Here is a 21,921-nt window from a genome sequence, read left to right as displayed (position 1 = left end):
GGTTGTGCACCTCGAAGCGATTTTTCGAAAATTCGATTTTGCTCTTTTTCTATTCCAATTTTAAGATCATTTTACCGAGAAAATTATCACAACGTGGAACATGGCCGAGCGAATGAACACATCAAATTGGCTGAAATTTATCATCCATTATTTGTAAATATACAAGCTAACCAAATGACCTCTTAATTTTCTACCACGAGCAAAGCCGTGCGGGTACCGCTAGTTACTAATAAAAAAGCTGAAAGTCGGAATCTCTGTCTGGATGTCTGTGAAGCGCGTAATGCCTAAACCGTGCGGCTGGTTTTTATGAAATTCGGCACACAATTAGTTTATAACATAGGGGTGTGCACCTCGGAGCAATTTTTGGAAAATTCGATTCTGTTGTTTTTTCGATTCCAGTTTTATGAACATTTTATCGAGCAAATTATCATAGACAAGTAAATTACCATCGCGTAGACGAACAAATTAATGCAGCATATTGGCGAGAAATGCATCATCCATTATTTGTAAGTATACAGGCGAACGAAATGACCTTTTAATTTTCAACTATGAGCAAAGCTGTGCGGGTATCGCTAGTTACGAATAAAGCAGCATATTATTTTAAAATTTTTAGACTTTCGATTCCATTTATGCATTTTTGGCCAGATCATTAAGATGAATCATTTCAGATAATCATTAAGATGATTAATCGGTTGATTATCAACTGCCGATTATTTGGTAATCGTACAGTTTACTTATCGGTGCATCCCTAGTTTAAATGTTAAATTAAGAAAATATTTAAAAAAAAAAAAAAACCGCACTATCAATATTTTGGCATAAATCCAACAGGAAAATCCAAAGGAAAAAATTTAAAAAATACATTAAAAAATGCTCACAAAAATTATTTAAAAATATCTGCAAAAAACCTTTAATTTTTCTGCATCAGACAAAATTTGTTCCAATGTTCCAAGGTAATTAGAACATGAAATATAATTGTTTTTAACTAATTTCATGCCAAAATTTAGGTGAGCCCTTCAATTGGAAATTCATTGCTGATCAGACCATTGTTGAACAAAAGTTTTATTCAAATGCATCTCAAATTTTCAAAGTAACTAGCTGCGTGCCCGGCGTTGCACGGGCTACCTAAAAAATGTAAGAGCAGTCCAGTTGATGCTTTTGTAGTACACTGACACTAGTTTCTAACGCGTTAAGGAATAAATAAATGCGCGTAAAGCAAGGTTTGCAAAACACCAGTAAAACATATTTTTGCCAAAACACCTCATCAACGTTAATCATCGTTATCAATGATACAAGTTATGAGTACATTTTCAGTCAGCACAAAAGGGGAAAATATATGCATTATCGACTATAATCTTTACTCACGTTAAACTGAATTACATCTGATAGACTATATCGGAAATATTTATGCACAATAACAATCCGCTTTTTACATAAAATAGTCTACTACCCGGCGTTGCCCGGGTGTTTATTAATGCAACATACCACTCAGATAAATATTTGGATGGATTCTATCCACATGGTCGTACAAGAATTACATCAATCCGTTTTCCAGGTACAAACCCTCAAAGAACTCAAATAACTTGTAAATCACTCATTTACTTTACGATGTGCACGGTCCTCCTCGAAAATGAAAGTTATGTCATGTGACGCTTATTTAACAATCAGGCTTGAACAAAAAAAAAAAAAAAAAACAGCAAAATTTTGCTGCAGATTACGGCAAAATAATCGAAAAGTAAACAACTTAAACACCCTGATTACAGGAAAAGCCTTAAAACAAAAGCCTAATTTTATTTCTTTATATTCGAGAAAAAGAAATGGCAACAGATGTTTCTTTTCAATGATTTTCTTCACGCTGTAAATTTTAATAAAAGCGTTCATCCGGAAAGTTGAGTTGAAGCACTGAATAATAATTTGAATGGAGGAAAGCCTTCGAAAAATAGGGATTTGATTTTGAAATCTAAGAGTCATAATTAAAAGTTTTTAATTGATATCTCCGCTAATTATTATCGGAGGATTATGTTAAATAGCCAAACATGAAGACGGGAGGATTACGAATCCATCGATACCTGGTTCGATGGTCAGTTCACTGTCGTTCGGGAGAAGAAGCTTGGACATAGATAGATAGATAGATAGATAGATACTCAGATTTTAATATGTACTAGCTGCGTGCCCGGCGTTGCACGGGCTACCTAAAAAATGTAAGAGCAGTCCAGTTGATGCTTTTGTAGTACACTGACACTAGTTTCTAACGCGTTAAGGAATAAATAAATGCGCGTAAAGCAAGGTTTGCAAAACACCAGTAAAACATATTTTTGCCAAAACACCTCATCAACGTTAATAATCGTTATCAATGATACAAGTTATGAGTACATTTTCAGTCAGCACAAAAGGGGAAAATATATGCATTATCAACTATAATCTTTACTCACGTTAAACTGAATTACATCTGATAGACTATATCGGAAATATTTATGCACAATAACAATCCGCTTTTTACATAAAATAGTCTACTATCCGGCGTTGCCCGGGTGTTTATTAATGCAACATACCACTCAGATAAATATTTGGATGGATTCTATCCACATGGTCGTACAAGAATTACATCAATCCGTTTTCCAGGTACAAACCCTCAATGAACTCAAATAACTTGTAAATCACTCATTTACTTTACGACGTGCACGGTCCTCCTCGAAAATGAAAGTTATGTCATGACAATCAGGCTTGAACAACAAAAAAAAAAAAAAAAACAGCAAAATTTTGCTGCAGATTACGGCAAAATAATCGAAAAGTAAACAACTTAAACACCCTGATTTAAGGCTGCCTGATTAAGGCCCCTAGCTGCGTTGCCCGGCTTTGCACGGTGCACCTCGAAAATAATAGTTATGTCTAGTGACGCGTGTTCAACAATCAGGCTTGAACCAAAAAAAATCAATAAAATTTTGCGGCAGATTGCGGGAAAATAACCAAAAAGTAAACATTTTAAAACCCCCGATTGCAGGAAAAGCCTCAAAACAAAAACCAAAAAATTTTTTTGTTTATATTCGAGAAAAAAAATGGCAACTAATCTTTCATTTAACGAATTTCTTCACATACATCTACAAATTTTAATAGAAGCATTATTACGGAAAGTTGAGATGAACCACTGAATAATAATTTGAATGGAGGAAAGCCTTCGAAAAATAGGGATTTTATTTTGAAATCTAAGGGTCATAATTAATAGTTTTTAATTGATATCTCCGCTAATTATTATCGGAGGATTATGTTAAATAGCCAAACATGAAGACGGGAAGATGACGAATCCATCGATACCTGGTTCGATGGTCAGTTCACTGTCGTTCGGGAGAAGAAGCTTGGACATAGATAGATAGATAGATAGATAGATAGATACTCAGATTTTATATGTATAAGATAAGATTAGATATGATTTTCGTACACATACATCGATATTTTTTTCGTAAAACAAGACTAAAAAGAAGAAAATAAAATAATAGTTTAAAAAACTAAAAAAACACGCTTTCGTAGCAAAATGAACTAAAAAGTGAAAAATAATCTTTGGATGATAGTAGTTGACCAATCACTTCATTTTAATGTAATACAAAAAAGCGCGGGGGGGCTTCTTATCAGTTGTCTTGAATTTCTTCCATTTGTTGTCCATGCAAAATTGTAAATAGACAGCACCCCACGGTTTTTTGTATTACATTAAAATTAAGTGATTGGTCAACTACTGTCATCCAAAGATTATTTTTCACTTTTTAGTTCATTTTGCTACGAAAGCGTGTTTTTTTAGTTTTTTAAACTATTATTTTATTCTTCTTTCTTGTTAATTTATGAAAAGATAAAACGCTTGCAGTTTGACCTAGCGAGTTTCTCAACAATTAGCTCAATTGTTGGCGTGAATAAATCAGTCAACATTTCCGGAAAATAGCAGTTCTTACTTACTTGTGAGGAGTTGACGCAGGATTCAGGCGGCAAAGCAGAATACGCAGAATGATGAGGATGATTTTGTGCGAAAGATGTTTGGACGTTGGCTGATGAGGCGGTTGCTAAGTTTTGAGACCGATGCCAGCTGTTGCTTTCTGAAATGGAGACCACAACAGGATTTAGAAATAAATAATACCTTTTGGGCTGAGAAGTAAAAATAATGAATAGTTTACTAAAACGCGTTTCCCTTACAGTAGAACCTCGTATATCCGGCCTTCGTTTATCCGAATCCCCGGATTATCCAGATCAAATTTGAGGGCTTTAAAAAAGCTATGCTAGCATCGATAACTTTAAATTTGATTGTAAGAACGGAACTACTAGTACAACATTAGCTTTTTATTAACACGCATTTAATAACTTCACCTGTATATTGTATGTATGAATATCTTGTAACGGAATCTTGCAACTCAAATTTAGCCCACTTCCTCCGATCGGATTTTTTTGAAATTTGACACGCGGCCTCAGATCCGATGACACATGCAATATTCTATAATCGAATTAATTAATTAACTTTTTTAATTGTTAGTTTACTCCAATTTTGATCAATATTTTGTCATAGATCCAACAACGTGAAGATAAAAAAAATTAGAAAAAATATATATTAAAAAATGCTCGAGAAAATTATTTGAAAATATCTATAAAAACCTTTAATTTTTCTGCATTAGACGAAATTTGTTCCAATGTTCCAAGGTAATTATAACATGAAATATAATTGCTTTTAACTAATTTCATGCCAAAATTTAGGTGAGCCTTCAATTGGAAATTCATTGCTGATCAGGCCATTGTTGAACAAAACTTTTATTAAAATGCATCTCAAATTTTCAAAGTAATACTAGCTGCGTGCCTGGCGTTGCACGGGCTACTTAAAAAATGAAAGAGATGTCCAATTGATGTTTTTGTATTACTCTGACATCAGTTTCTAAAGCGTTATTAGTAAATAAATACGCGTAATGCAAGGTTTGCAAAACACCAGTAGAGCATATTTTTGGCAAAAATCTCTTTAACGTTAATCATAGTTATCAGTGATACAAGTTATGAGTATTTTCAATTAGCACAAAAGATGAAAATATATGCATTATCAACTATAATCTGTGCTCACGTTAAAATGAATTACATATGATAGACTATATCTGAACTATTTATGTACAATTACAATCAGCTTTTTACATAGAATGACACATAATTTTTGGTTGATTACGTGAAACTAAAGCACCAAGACTAAACAACTACCAAAAAGCATTAATTTAATACCAAGTCATCAGATTCCAACTTAGCTTCAGTTAAAATCCTTAAAAACAATCTTTTTTGTTCAACTCTGTTTCACAAAGAAATCCAAACAATCTTAATTTAACATGTTCTTTTAACGATATAAACTGTATTTTAAAAATAGAAACAGGAAGGAAAAAGAGAGTTATTACAATTCGAAAACTCACCCATGTGACTGGAAAAAGTTCAACAAAATAAACATAATTAGTCGCACATCCTAAGTGTACCAAAATATGAGGCCGGTGAATGATAAACTTACACTACAATCAATAAACATAGCTAAAGAAACAACTTTCATATGCTAAAAAGAGTTAAGAACGTTGAATGTAAAAAATAAAAAAGGACAGACGATAAAATAAAGGCTATGTCCGAATAGGGCAACCAATTTTAAACTAATTAAAAATGAAATTCTAGATGGAAACATTGTTTTAAGATTTGGACAGCAGCCAAAAAAATCTCTTTTAAAACAATTATTAGAATTTTACTTGCTCACGCATATGCAAAATGGCAACAGGAAAGAAATAAAAATTCCAGAATAACGTTATGTTAATTAACGTTTTAATTAATATCTCCGCTAATTAAAGTCGTACAATTACGAGATTGGTCCTATTGTTTTCTTTGGAAAATTCCGAATTGATCGGTATCCCGTTCGACTCTCGATTCGCAGCGGTTTTCGAGAAGATTGATCTTCAGACAGACAGACAGACGGACGCGAACAGATTTTAATATTATAGTAGATAATAGATAAATATGACTTCCGCGTGCATGCATCGATGACTTAGATGGATTAGCTGGATTAGACAAACACTCGACAGGCAATTTATCGAGGCAGTTGGATGAAGTTCGTCTATTACACTTACTTTAAGGAGTATAATTACTCTTTTTGGAGTTCGAGAGACCGCGTTTTGAATGCTGCCCGAGACCTTAGTAGCTTTTTTTTTGAGGGGGGGGGGAGGGTGAACTTTCATAAATCTAAAAGATTTTGAATAATGTTGAAATGATTTTTTTTCGTAAAGCAAGTTAAACTAAACAGAAAAAAAAAAAAGAAAAAGAAAAAAAAAATAATAGTTTAATAAAAAAACTAAAAAAAAAAACGTGCTTTTGTAGGAAAATTAACTTAAAAGTAAATATAATATTTGTATGATAAGTACATAAAGTAATTGACTAAACACTTAATTTTTATGTTATACAAAAAGTCACGGGGTGCTTCGTATCAGTTGTCTTGAATTTCTTCCATTTGCTGTCCATGCAAAAATGTAAGTTTAGGACAAATAATTTATACTTAAAAAAAAAAAAATCTCCATGCTCTTTGGATTGCTGCTTATTTAATTTTATTATTCTTTACTAATAATAAAGCTGAAAGTCTCTCTGTCCGGAGGATGTCTGGATGTCTGTAGGATATCTGTGACGCGCATAGCGCCTAAACCGTTCGGCCGATTTTCATGAAATTTGGCACAAAGTTAGTATGTAGCATGGGGGTGTGCACCTCGAAGCGATTTTTCGAAAATTCGATGTGGTTCTTTTTCTATTCCAATGTTAAGAAAAAAAAATATCATAAGATGGACGAGTAAATTACGAAATTATCATAACGTGGAACCGTAACGTGGGCACAAGCCAATTGGCGAGATACGAAATTATCATAACGTGGAACCGTAAGATGGGTACAAGCCAACTGGCGAGAAAATTCACCATACAATATTTGTAAATATACAGGCGAACCAAAAGACCTTTTGATTTTTTCTATTACGGGCAAAGCCGTGCGGGTATCACTAGTATTATGTAACTCAATTCAGGTAGTTCCGTAGTTAGAAGAAGAAAATGCAACAGTTTTACGACTTCTATTTAACAAATACGAAGCAGTAACGTTACTTATATAATTAAATGTCCCGTCAGCAAATGAAAAACCATAAAAGAGGAAAAGCGCAAGAACTCTAATTACCGTGGTGTTGCAGGGAATTCGAGGCAGGTTCGAAGCAGTGTGCGTTAGGAGGGTACGTCACTCCCAAAGGCAGGGTAGGAGCAGACGAGAAGGCTGCCGATATTTGCTGACCGCCCACCTGTTTCCTCCATCGAGCTCGACGATTGCTGAACCAGACCTATTTCAGAAATTAAAAGGGAAAAAAGGCTTAAAACAGAAGATTTGACGTTTTTTTTTTCCGAGCAATCACGAATTTTCAGTAAGTTACAGCTCTACAGTTAACCCTCGTTTATCGCGGTTAATTCGTTCCAGACTTCACCGCGATAACACGAATTTCCGCGAAGTAGGATTCTGTATTTATAAACCGAATATTTTCCTAATTAGAGGGCATAAAACTTACTGACGACAATTTAAATAGGATTTTAACGTAGTTAGAGCCCTCTAGACATGGAACTGCACCCTTAGACGCCATTACATTTGTATTACTTAATATACTGCACAAAATATGAGAAAACGAGATATATTAGACGGAATCGATATCACATTAATTATTGAGAAATAAAGTATACACACATGCAGTTCTTACACACTACTACTAACCTATGAAAATAGCTCAATTTCAACTTGTTCAATGATGAATTAATTTCCAGTTAGTGACCGTATGTGCCCTCTTTCTTCCTCTATCCTCATCAAAGGTATTACGCATGCAGCTTAAAAAGCTAGTACGTTGTTGAACACCATTAGAGATGTATTTCTCCCCTAGTAATAATACAGTGATTTATACTTGGCAGTTAGCGTTTAAGGTTAAATTGAGATAAACTTTCTTCGGCGATTTTAAACCTCCACTCCCTCAACTAGTACAACTACAGTCCCTGAGAAGAGCTTACCTTACTTAAAAGACATAACTTGTAATTCTCTTGTAAGAAAAAGCTTTCACGAGAACATAAAAAAAGGTTCATTGCTATAATTGAAAAAAAAAAAAACAGAAAAAACCGCGATGTAGTGAAACCGCGAAAGTCGAAGCGCGAAGTAGCGAGGGACGACTGTATAGCCGCATGGCTAAGGCAGAAATACGTGAAATACACCGCCAGCTCATTCATTCCAGCCGAGGACTGCAGTTTCGGGCTTATTAGCACTCATCAGCCCGACGTAGGAAGTGACTGAGCTGGAGGTGGAAAACCTCTTAAGGAAGCCAAGAGGCCAAACAAACTGGTAGCTATCATTAATTGTTTATTAAGCTCACTTGACCGAGGTTGATGTTGCTCGGTCTGTGCAAATTATTATGAGGACGAGAATAAGTCTAGCTCGCTGTTTTAATATGTATTGAGAGGACAAACTTTCGTCGCCATGGTTGCAAATCGTTTGCGTTTATTCAACGCGAAACTTAAGCAGATTTCACTTCGGAGGGTGTAAAATTACGGCCTCCGCGAGCGGGACCACTCCTGAGGTATGGTATCTATGCCCTACTCACACAATCTCTCTAACACTTACACATCTCGACACATACACACACACAAGACCCAACGAGTAGGTTCCTATCGCAACTCGTGATTGCGAAAAACATAATTTGAATTCAAAATGTCAAAAACAAAAATTTATTTTTTCATATTTTTTATTTATTATTATTATTATCATTTTTACGTTCGTAATCGGTAGAAGACAAATAAATCTGGACCTGGAGGTAAAGGACACTATGTATCGTAACTACATGTGCTATTTTCAGAAAATTTTGCAATTCTTTCCACAACTCAAAGTTCATAAAAACGTCCTTTATTTTACTTAAAATATTAAAAGCAACTAAAACTTTTGTAAATAATACTAATGAAACTAAAGTTAATTATAATATCAATTCAAGATGTCAAGAGTCAAGAGATAAAGTTCAAACAAGGCTAAATAAACTAAGTACAAGAACTCAGAAGAAACAAAATAACAAGCAAGACAATTTAAACAGACATGCAACATATATCGGTGTCCCAACTGCGCCACCTACAGTTAAACTTAAAGTTACAAAGCTTGAACACACTATGTCCACCCCCCTCTCCCCCCCCAAATCCGGATTTAAACACAGCCTTACTCAACTTCTTTTTATACTCTATTCAGAGGTGTAATCCACTAAGATTTCGATTCAAAAAAATTCAATTTATAAGTTCATTGATGACAGCCAACAACACAAATCATCTCAGGAAAAAAAATCCCTTGGAACTCATCTCCCAGTTGAGTTTTTTTTGCCTACGGGCGAAGCAGTGATATCGTTTAAGCTCGTTTACCATCTTTTGGAGCTACTAAAAGTGATTACTAATCGTATACAGTGGACGCCAGTTAATTGAATCAGTGGTTAATTGAATCACCCGTTTAATGAATCAATTTATCAAAAACAACAAAATCCATCTTTTTTGAATAATCTACTTTATTGAATCAGCCGCTTTCTGGAATCAAAAGTGTTTAAAACAAACGTGATTCATGTAAGCGGTGGCCTCGGTAAAACAAAAATTGGTCGGAAAGAAGATATAAGGGGAAAAAAGAAATACAGTCGACTCCCGCTACAACGCGATTCGACTTACGCGAAATGGTAATATTTTCAATTTTCGCGTGCTTTTCATGCAGTAGGTGAACTACTTAAAATACACCACCAGCTCAGCTATTCCATCCGAGGACTGCAGTTTCGAGCTTTTTAGCACTCATCAGCCCGACGTAGGAAGTGACTGAGCTGGAGGCGAAAAATCTCTTAAGGGAGCCTAGAGAGCCAAGCAAACTGGTAGCTAATGTAGAATTAGCACACCAGATGAGCGACAGCAGCAATGGTGCGGTTCAACTCAAAGATTGATGGCAAGGCATGGTATTTTGTATTGAGTTACCGCCCTATTGAGTTCTATTCCGGGCTGATGAGTGCTAAAAAGCACGAAACTGCAGTCCTCGGATGGAATAACTGAGCTGGTGGTGTATTTTAAGTATTTTTGCCTTAACCCTGGATTAGGGTGCTAACTTACTACAAAATAGTAGGTGAACTATTTACGCAGTTAATTAGCTCCTTGATCATGCGACTAAAAATTTCGTTGAAATAAACTAATTTCAAGCTGCAAGAATTAATTAGCTAACTAACTACTCCGGTAGAGTACCTAACTACATAAATCCTTACACGTTTTCCAGAAGTAATATAATTTCGACATCTAACGTTACGAAAGTAGAAGTTACTTCTCTGAATTTCCCAAAAAGAGAATACTTTTTCTCACATGAACTTTTCAACAGGGGCCATCCTTACCTGAACTCTGGCCTCGGTGAGTCTGGTTCTCTGAGCCAGTTCTTCTCTGGTGTACACATCGGGGTACTGGGTTCGCTCGAAAGCTCGTTCCAGCTCCTCTAGCTGCTCAGCACTGAAGGTGGTTCTGGAACGGCGCTGTTTCCGCTTCAAGGGGATGCCAGGCTCGGAATCGCAGTCCGAATCGTCATTCACCAAGCGTCCTGTGAAACGGAATTAGATTGAAGACTAAGCCTTCGGGTGGTTCAAAAACACATGTAAAAGAAAAAAAGTTTCTCCTAGATACCAGGACACCCCTCAATATTTTGAGACTTGTGGATAGTAATATACTGGAAGAATTTTAGCTTCCTATTTCAACTGAAAGAGGGTGCTCAACCCCCTCCCCCAAACTTCATATATCTAAGGAAGGGAAAGGGGGGAGGGTTAAAAAAGTGCATTGAGCTGAAAAAAACACAATGCAACATATTATATACACTGGTATTATGCATATACATTACAATAAAATAATTATTTACAAAACAACAGCTGGGGAATTAAATATTTCTCGATTTGTGGCATTTTCTATGCTACGGCTAATTTTAAATTGAGGGGTCGTTGAGCAACCTCTTAAAATTTGAGTAAGAAGCTAAAACTTTTACAGCATAATACTATAAGTAAGTCTAAAAAATAATAATAATAATAATAATAATAATTTGAATTTTGTCATCTTGAATTCAAATTATGTTTTTCGCAATCACGAGTGTGTGTGTGTATGTAGGCGTGTGAGTTTGTGTGTGGGGGGCATGTGTATGTGTGTAGGCATATGTGATTGTGTCTGTATGTATGTGTATGTGTGTGTATGTGTTTGTGTGTGTGTGTATGTGTGTGCGTGTATGTATGCGCGTGTGTGTAGGACATGGATGCAACCTGGAGACGGCTTTCGCTATAGGAGCAGCAGCGTGAGGAGCCGGTCGACGGTGATGGTGCAGAGGGTGGCGGTGGGAAAATAAAATGATAGGACATCAAAACAGTCAAGTGAGAACAATATGCAATCGTGATTGCTCAAAAAATAGGGGGTGTCCTGGGCTCTAGCTGAAAAAAAGTTTTTTTGAACCACACTACAAAGCCTGTTATAGAAAGCACGGATTTACCGCATCATTTAATCCCAGTATCCTGTACACTAGCGCAGCCAGAAATACCTTCTGAGCGGGGTTTTTTTGATCAAAACAGTCCTTTCATATGCATAAACTACTGTATTAGACATATTCAGTAAATTACCGCCCATTAGCCAGGGCTAAAGCAGAAATACGTGAAATACACCGCCAGCTCAGTCATTTCCCAGTCGAGGACTGCAGTTTCGTGCTAATTAGCACTCATCAGCCCGGCATAGGAAAGTGACTGGAAAACCTCTTAAGGAAGCCAAGAGTGCGAAACTCTTGGCTTCCTTAAGAGGTTTTCCATCTCCAGCTCAGTCTGTGGATGGTTTTCCAAAGTGACTGGAAAACCTCTTAAGGAAGCCAAGAGGGCGAAACTCTTGGCTTCCTTAAGAGGTTTTCCATCTCCAGCTCAGTCACTTTCCTATGCCGGGCTGATGAGTGCTAATAAGCACGAAACTGCAGTCCTCGACTGGGAAATGACTGAGTTGGCGGTGTATTTCACGTACTGTATTAGAATTTGCCTGGATGTTGAAACCAATATCTCTGGGGGGTGATTTTGCACCCCATCCCCTTCGTTGCTCCAACTTATCCTATATGGTTTATAACACGTCAATAACGTTTCCAATGTGAAGAAATAACTTAATATGACGACGAGGCCCGGATCTATAAATTTTGGGCCCCTGCAACAAATTTGTCGGGCCCTCCCTAGGAATTAAATAATTTTGCCAAGAGATGCCCCATGCCAAACGAATACTCGAGGGTTTTTTTACATGCCGCATGGAAAGGAACCCTCCGTAAGGAAACTTTGAAACACGATTTTCTAAAAAAAATTTTGGTTAACAAAATTAAGAAATATCTGCAAAAAAACACTGCGAAACTTATGATGAATGAGCGTGATTTAAAATAAATTACTTATCAAATTTTACTTATTCTCGTTTATTCATTAACCAGTAGATTTTCGCATTACAAATTGGTATTTAAAACCCATTTAGTATTCCGATTAGAATTATTTTTTAATCACGAAAGTCCATTTTCATCTATGAAGAAAGAGCGCCTCGTAGTTCTGAAATACGTGAAAGGCAATTTACAGTATGAAAATTGGTCCGTTATTAAATAATTATCTCCAAACTTTATACAATAGCATTAGGCTTCAATTTACACAAATTTCGTCACAGAGCTTTATTTCTTAAACAAGAAGTGCGGAAGCCCAGTAGTCTTTAGACCTTATTTTCATAAGTGTATTGTCTGAATTACGCATAATAAGTCACAAGTGTTATAAATCCAAAAGTGTTTAAGTTCCTGGATTATTTGCAAAGGTTGGATTATTTCAAATTCCCTTTATATCGAGCTCATAAATTAATTATAATCTTGATATAATGAGCTTATCTTTTTGCAGATGGCAACGAGCTGGTCGTTGCCATCCGCAAAAAGATAAATTAATTATTCTTTCAAAATTCTTTATTACGAGCTTTTTTATGCAAAATGGCTTAGTTGTCTTGACATTCACATTCATGTTATACTTACAATTAATTTTATCGTCATTTGATATTTAGAATTTACCAATTGAAGTTAGGATTGGTTAATTAAATAAAAGTGAAGTGAATTCAAACCGTGATAATGTTGCAAACGATTTTAATTTTGTTACAATTGATGCATAAAACTTTATTCACAATTGTCTTTATGATTACTATTATTCATTTATGTTTTTAGAAACAAATAAAAATTTTGGCCCACCCTCTAAAGGGACCCGACAGAGCAAGTATAAAAAAGGTTTTACATGAAATTCAAAAGCACGCGAGTTGAGTTCCCGTGAGCTTCCATGCAAATGAAGCCCTGTTTGGGGCAAAAATGGATCTCCCAGCATTCCGACCACAGATAAAGGTCCACATTCCACGAATGAACTTCCATCCCCAATAACAGCATCAATAATAACAACAGTTAGCAGATCCGTGCCACATGAGTCCAGAAGTCAGCTCGTCATCCGCCCTCATGACTTTTACCAATGAAAAGGGGGAGGTGTTAATGACTTTCTAATCTAGAGTCAGGTCGTGCCGCCTAATGAGTCATAAAAGCAAAAGCTTTTTAAAGTACCTGACTGAATTATTTTCAAAGCTTGAAGACATTAAAAAGCAGTTGACATCAAGCCCAGATCGTTGCCATCAGGATAAAAAGAAATTTATTTTTTCAGCACTCCATTAAAGATTTTATATGCAAAGATTTTTACGTTTTAATTACCTTGATATTCACACTGATATTAAGCTTACCATTAAGTTTATTGTAATTCGATATTTAGAATTTGTCAAACTGAAAAAGTGAAGTGAATTCAAACAACGTTAACAATGCAAACGATTTTAATTTTGTTACAAATGATACGTAAAACTTTATTCACAATTATATTTATAATTACTATTATTCATTTCCATTTTTGGAAACAAATATAAACTTTATGCCACCTTCTAAAGAGACCCTACAAAGAAAGTACAAAAAAAGCTTTTACGTGAAATTGAAAAGCACGCGAGTGAGCTTCCATGCAAATGAAGCCCTGTTTGGCGCAAAAATGGATCTCCCAGCATTCCGACCACAGATAAAGGTCCACATTCCACGAATGAACTTCCATCCCCAATAACAGCATCAATAATAACCACAGTTAGCAGATCCGTGCCGCATGAATCCAGAAGTCAGCTCGTCATCCGCCCTCATGACTTTTACCAATGAAAAGGGGGAGGTGTTAATGACTTTCTAATCCAGAGTCAGGTCGTGCCGCCTAATGAGTCATAAAAGCAAAAGCTTTTTAAAGTACCTGACTGAATTATTTTCAAAGCTTGAAGACATCAAGTCCAGATCGTTGCCATCAGGATAAAGAGAAAATTATTTTTTTCAGCACACAATTAAAGATTTTATATGCAAAGATTTTAATGCTTTAATTACCTTGATATTCACACTGATATTAAGCTTACCATTAAGTTTATGGTAATTCGATATTTAGAATTTTCCAAATTGAAGTTAGAGATTGATTAATTCAATAAAAGTGAAATGAATTCAAACCACATTAACAATGCAAACGATTTTAATTTTGTTACAAATAATACGTAAAACTTTATTCACAATTATCTTTATAATTACTATTATTCATTTCCGTTTTTGAAAACAAATATGAACTTGATTCCACCTTCTAAAGAGACCCTACAAAGCAAGTACAAAAACACTTTAACATGAAATTGAAAAGCAGGCAAGTGTGCTTCCATGCAAATGAAGGCCTGTTTGGCGCAAAAATGGATCTTCCAACATTCCGACCACAGATAAAGGTCCACATTCCACGAATGAACTTCCATCCCCAATAACAGCATCAATAATAACAACAGTTAGCAGATCCGTACCACATGAATCCAGAAGTCAGCTCGTCATCCGCCCACATGACTTTTCTCACTGAGAAGGGGAGGTGTTAATGACTTTCTAATCCAGAGTGGGGTCGTGCAGCTCAAAAGGCACAAAATCATGCCGCCCCGGTGGTAGACCCTTTCGAACTTTTGTGTTCCACGCCGGGGTTCCCTGTTGTCGGCGACGTTCAAAGGAGCCGACCACCACAATACTAGAGCTTCTTACATCCCAGTGAATAGCTAAATATGAGGTGTGAGCAGTATCGTTTGGCGAGGGGGGGAGGCAGAGAGGGGTCGTCCCGCCCACCGATGTCCAGCTCCCATTTTCGTCATTCGTCAGCGCCTCACCTGGGCTACGGTGAGATGGTGTCGCTTTCAATGAGGCTTTGTCCTGGGGTTGTCATCTCTGAAGACCGCCAAGGGAGACCCCACAGAGATTCGAACAAAATAAAGTTTTCAAGGGCCCCGGGTGGCGGTAGTTTATGTGAACAGGCGAAAACAGAATTCTTGTACTTTATTGGGTACTGCTGACATTATTTAAAGCACCCCTTGAAGTTTTTTTTTTTCTTTTTTGCCCTAATGGAAGACGTAACCAAAATATCCGAGGAAAAAAAAAAACTTGTGTGTGCATGAGAAGTGATGGAAATCACAAACCACTCTCACGCATAAACCCATAGTCCAAACAGGCTCTTATTTTCAAAAAGGCCCAGTTTAGAGCCTTCAAAAATTTTAGACCAATAGTTGAAAATACAAGAAGTTATTTAAGGAAAGTAATATTATATATATATATATATTCACACAAACAGTCAAGGAAGGACAAGAGAAAGGAATCAATTCCTTTCTCTTCTAAGGCTCTCGGGGAGGTTAGCAAGCTATTGGGACCTTCCCTCTTGCTAGACAGAAAGGGCCTTGTGAACTTTAGGACCAATCCCCCCCTTGATAAAGTGTTGGTCCTGGGTTCACCTTTTTCATTTTCCATTTTGATGTTCTCGCTTTTTTCATTTGTATTTTGACTTTTGTGTGAATATGTTTGTAATGTTTTTGTTTCTAGCAGCTTTGCGCTGGCCTTACGGTACACTTTTGTATTTATTCTTTCAGTTTTTTTAATGTCGTTGATTTTTCAATTTCTTTGAATTTCTATTTTAAATTTGTCTTAAATTGTATCTCTTGTTTTATATATATATATATATATATATATATATATATATATATATATATATATATATATATATATATATATATATATATATATATATATATAGTACTGCCCCGGTACAAGAGCCTATAGACTATTTATAGCTATGCATATGCATATATGCATTAACAAAAAGATCTCTCTCTCTACAACACTTTTTTCAATTGAACAATTCAAGAAGACCCCTGCAGATGAGTCGGGCCTACTGTCCCAAAATTTCTGAATCGGACCCTGATCCGAACTACATACAAACCAAACCTGTTATAAACACAAACACATAATTCCCCCCCTCCCCCCTATTTGAAGTTTCCCTCATCTGCAATTAACTCATTTCCACTTTTACGTCATTTTCCACTTTGAAACTATTATCTGAAATCAGAGTAGAAGGGAAGGAAAAATTTAAAATCAGAGTTCGCGTTTGTTACACCACCGTTCCGACGATTCAACAATTGTCCTCCATATCCAATTTTGGACACGGGTTTCTACTTTTTCGATCATTTAGTTTTTGATCTAAAGTTCTTAGCAAGAACTACCAAGTATCAGTATTAAATGCAACATGGACTATCACAAACAGAACTGAACATAAGGATGCAGAGTTAGTTAATTATTTTTGGCTTAGAGATTAGAAAACTATCGGTCGTTCGTCCGGAAGGGGGGGGGGCTAAAGATGGCAACTTCCACTCACTTTCTGAGAAAAAGGGACATTGCCCCCTCACTTTTCAATGTTAAAAACTAACGATCGAGTGGAAGAAGATTTTTTTTTCTCGGCGGACTAATTTCATTCACAAAAGTAAAAACATTAAGTTTTAAATAAATGGATTTTTCTCATGCTATTTCATAAGAATGGAACTCTGAATTGGAATGGGGAGTCTATACGGTGGCCATCCGTTCTGAATTTTGACTCGAAATTCCGCAAGTTTTTGAGGTCATTTAGTCAGTAATGTTATTCCAATAATATGGCCTAACTTTATTTTTAAAAAGACAGAAAAAAAGAGAAAAAAAGAGATTTTGTCCCCCTCCCTAACTCCCCACAACTCTTTTTGACCTCCCACTTTTTTAGTGCATCAGAGACCAATGTAGAGAGCAGAGCTATAAATGCTGTTTGAACAAAGAAACTTTATGTATAACTAAAAAGTACATTACATATCCAAAACTTGATTAACGCCCTCAAAACTCAAAAATTCTAAAAGCAAGCTTAATTTCTTCCCCTTTCACCAGACGCTCTAGTGACTTGGAGATCTACTCATGTAGTTAATGCATTTATTGAGCGGAAACACCTAAATTGCAAACAAAAAATAGCAGGGAAGCCAAAATTCACAATGAAATGTCTTTAGTAATCTTCCATGCGACAAATAAAAAGAGTTGAATGTCGTCGCTTCGCATTTGTAGACCTGTCTCGCAGGGAAAAGGAAAGATCATTAAATTTTAGAAAGCAAGTTTTTTAATTTTCATCTTCAAACAATAATAACGCCAACACAATTGTTTTGGAAACATACGGAAGCCTCAGAATGTTTTTTTTTTTTTTTTAAGTGTTACCTTTTTACCTAGTATTCACTCATCAACAGTTTAGTTTCAAAAATCCCCACACGCGTTGTAGTCGATTTTTTTTCCATCCACACAAACTGACCCTAGTATGCAAAAGTAAGAATTTCGACGCAGATTTTCTAGAAAACAAATTCGACGTTTCGAAACATTTCAGAACAAGGGTGACCACAAGGGGGGATTATGGCGCAAGTTGTGCCATCAATTTTTTTTCTTGGGGGGGGGATTTAATTTTTTGAATTTTTTTTTATATAAATATGTTTATTAATTTATTCTTAATTTCAATTATTTATTTTATTTTGTTTATATTTTAATTCATCTATTTATGAGCTTTGTGTGTGAGTGTATGTTATTGGCGAAGCACAGAACTTTTCTAATAAAATAATAATAATAATAACAAATAAGTAAATAAATAATATTTAACAAATAACAAAAAAGTATTAAAAAAAAATAAATGAAAAAAAAGAGAGGTAAAAAGTAAAAAGAGAAACAGGGTTGAGAAAAATGGGGGGGGGGGATTTGAGCCATTGAACTTGGGGGGAGGGGGGGGCATCCTTGTTTCAGAAAGTTCTTGGTCTTATAGAGACCTGGTTCAAGTTTCGAAATTGAAGAACTCAACCCGTTTTCCTCTCCTATTTTCGTGAATCTGAATTGACAAGCCTCTGTGTACCACTCTCGACGGAAGATTAACACAATCTTCTGTTTGAACATCAAACGTCCTCGTTTTTTGACACAAATCTTCAACGGAATATTGGAAAGTGTGTCCTCAGGGATGTCACTCACGCGTCTTTTCCTTGTCAACATAAGAGGGGCGGTCACATAAAACTGCGCGCCTAAAATGTTTATGTGCGCAGTTCCTGTTTACGAAGACAGCAACAAATCGAGGTCTTCAACATCCGCTTTACTGAACGGCTATTGGCAGACCTTTTTCGCTGGCCAACCGCTTATTAGAGAGTTATTCGCAAACTTCTATGGATGCTACGACGAGACCCGTTATTAAATTCCCGCTTAAAAGAGAATCTGATACCTTTTGCCCAATTTTTCTTATTTAAGGATCCTTACTTATATCAGCCGCGGATACAGGAGAAGGGAGGAGGCAAGGGCACCCATATAGAGGGCAAGGGGGGGGGGCTCGAGCCCCCCCCCCCTTTGGAAATTAGAACTTCCTTGCTTTTAGTACTTTTTTCTTTGCAAAATTATAAAAATATTTCTTCTCCAGCCATTAATGAATAAATAATTGAAAATGTCAAATTTAAATGACTTTAATCTGTCCTGACATCTGCCTCCATGGGGAAAATATCCTGCTAAACTATGATTAAAATTTCTGAGCCCCCCCCCTTACAATTTTGCATATGGGCGCCCATGGGAAGAGGCCATAATGAGGATATTTTCTCATTGTCCTCCCTCTGAGAGTCAAGTATCTTTACTAATAATAAAGCAGAAAGTCTCTCTGTCCGGAGGATGTCTGGAGGATGTCTGTAGGATGTCTGTGACGCGCATAGCGCCTAAACCGTTCGGCCAATTTTCATGAAATTTGGCACAAAGTTAGTTTGTAGCATGGGGGTGTGCACCTCGAAGCGATTTTTCGAAAATTCGATGTGGTTCATTTTCTATTCCAATTTTAAGAACAAAACTATGATAAAATACGAAATTATCATAACGTGGAACCGTAACATGGGCACAAGCCAATGGGCGAGATACGAAATTATCATAACGTGGAACTGTAACGTCGGTACAAGCCAATTGGCGAGAAAATTCACCATACATTATTTGTAAATATACAAGCGAACCAAAAGACCTTTAATTTTTCTATTGCGGGCGAAGCCGTGCGGGTGCCACTAGTGAATAATAAAGAATTATGTGGACAAGAAACTTAAACTCTATTACAAAATTTTCCTCCTTTACAACGATTTTCCAAGGAATGAGTCACAAATAAATTGCCTCCTCTTAAGATCAGGATTTTTTCTCTATCCACGCCCGTGTATATTATTTAAACATATTATCAGGAAACATAATTTTTAGACGAAGAAAAAAGATTGAACAGGATTTTTTAAAAAATTTGAATTAAAATAAAAGGGAGGGGAGGGGAGGAATGTGAAAATCCTTCTTATTTATCAATATATTTTACCAAAGTTTTTTGATTAGTTCATATGCAGTGGATGGATTTTGAAATTAATGGGTTAATTTTTGAATTTGAAAAAACTAGAAATCACACCAAGAAAAAAATTTTTTGATCCTTTTTCCATTTTAATGCTTTACCTTTTCAAGTTGTAGCAAAGTAAATCTTTTATTTTGTTGAACAGATTATATTGAACTTGCAAAAACATTTTTGTGCGAGTTATTTTCAGTAAGTTACCGCCCTATAGCCAGGGCTAAGGCAGAAAATACATGAAATACACCACCAGCTCAGTCATTCCAGCCGAGGACTGCAGTTTCGTGCTTATTAGCACTCATCATCCCGGCATAGGAAGTGACTGAGCTGGAGGTGGAAAACCTCCTAAGGAAGCGAAGAGTGCCAAGCAAATTGGTAGCAAATATAGAAATAGCACTGACCAGACTAGTGATCGAAGCAATGGTTCGGTTCAACCTCGAAGATGGGCGGTAACTTACTGAAAATACCTTGCCCTGCCTTTTATCTTGGAGTTGAACCGAACCATTGCTTCGGTCACTCGTCTGGTCAGCGCTAATTCTATATTAGCTACCAGTTTGTTTGCGCACTCTTGACTTCCTTAAGAGGTTTTCCACCTCCAGCTCAGTCAGCTGATGAGTGCTAATAAGCACGAAACTGCAGCCCTCGGCTGGAATGACTGAGCTGGCGGTGTATTTCACGTATTTTTATGTGAATTAAAAAAGGAAGAAAAAAAAGAATACTACTTCTCGTTTCTTATTTATCAATATTTGTGACCTTTTGCAATTCTCATATTCGTAGCATGAATTACGACTTTGGGGATGGGTTCTGTTATTAATGAGCTAGTTTTTGAAGAAAAACTACCCATTTTAAAAGAAAGAAAGAGACATGAGTTCTACTTTTACACTGTTTAACATTACTTTCCAAGAAATGACATCTTATTATAATTACGCTTATAATACTAAAAACTAGCACTTTCCTTGCTATATTTTTCTTTTTTTTCAAGTTATTAGAAGAATATGTCCTAATTTTTTTAGTACTTTAAATAATGACTTTGTAAAAGAGTTCAAACTGAGAAAACGCAGCTTAAAGAAACAAAACTGTAAAAAGCCCGTTGAATTTAACACTACACCATGAAAAAATCACGGAGTGGGGGACGAACTGGATTACAGATTAGATGTTTGTCAAAAGGCTCACACATTTTGTGTACCAATTAATATATTAATGTGTGCATTAGTTTCGAAAGTATAAGCCTTCTAAAATAAGGTCATTCTTTCATGCTAATTGCTAACCCTCTGTACTTGAAGTGTAAGCAAAAAGGATTCTTTTATAGAAGAGGACGAAGAAATTATCTTTGTGATGCGTGGTTTTAACACAAAAGGAGTACTGGAGTTAGGGGTCCGTTAAGGACAAGTTTCATTCATTGGCGTATGTTCTCTTGCATTGAAGAAGAGGTTTCTTTTATTCCCAAACACATGAATGTAGTCTGTACAGCGTGAGTAGTGTTCCTTGTGAATTTGTGTTCTATATACAGTTGAATTAATGAAGTGTGTATAATCAAGTGCTCAAAATATGGAAAGTCAAAACTAGAAATTGTTGAGATATCATTTCACCCCCAAACTCAAACATTACAACAAAGTTTATTTTTATCAAGAAGTTTTGAAATCGCCTGTCAAATAGAACTGTTACAAGTGTTAAACCATCAGGCTTGTTGAAACTGCACGGCTAGAGTAGTGGAAAAAAGTAAAATTTTCCACAAAACATCCCATGAACTTGGCGCTAAATGCAATTCGTTAAAAATATGTTTATCCTGGGATAGCAAATCCTGTGAAACCGTGTCGCAAACGTTTGCTTAATGTGTTTTGCAAGCCATCGTCTGCCATTCCCTCTTTTTTTTTTTTTACAGGTGCCTAAATTCGGCATGACGACATCACCCTCCCCTCATCTTCTCATTTCCCAAACGATCTCAAGCTCCCAACGGACAGTGGTTGTGATCTATGGCACACACATCCGATTGGAGCAAATCCGGAGCTGTCAGAATGACTCGCAAATGAGCGGAACGTTCCATTCAGGACCCCCTCCACCCCATTCGAGCGCGATTCGTCGCAGGCCGATTGGGATG

General features: G+C 36.2%; 1 protein-coding gene across 1 annotated transcript in view; it reads right to left on the bottom strand.

Annotated features, from left to right (window-relative positions):
* LOC129232435 (protein gooseberry-like) overlaps positions 1-21,921 on the bottom strand; it is a 93,175-nt gene that overhangs the window by 13,871 nt on the left and 57,383 nt on the right. The window contains exons 5-7 of the mRNA XM_054866581.1: positions 10,425-10,624; positions 7,187-7,343; positions 3,940-4,076 (exon numbers count right to left, since the gene is read on the bottom strand). Coding sequence (XP_054722556.1) covers positions 3,940-4,076; positions 7,187-7,343; positions 10,425-10,624 — 494 coding nt within the window. The remainder of the gene's footprint in view (positions 1-3,939; positions 4,077-7,186; positions 7,344-10,424; positions 10,625-21,921) is intronic.

This window comes from Uloborus diversus, unplaced genomic scaffold (genome assembly GCF_026930045.1).
Source record: "Uloborus diversus isolate 005 unplaced genomic scaffold, Udiv.v.3.1 scaffold_12, whole genome shotgun sequence".
Classification (NCBI taxonomy): Eukaryota; Metazoa; Arthropoda; class Arachnida; order Araneae; family Uloboridae; genus Uloborus; species Uloborus diversus.
This window is presented reverse-complemented; position numbering and strand designations above follow the sequence as displayed.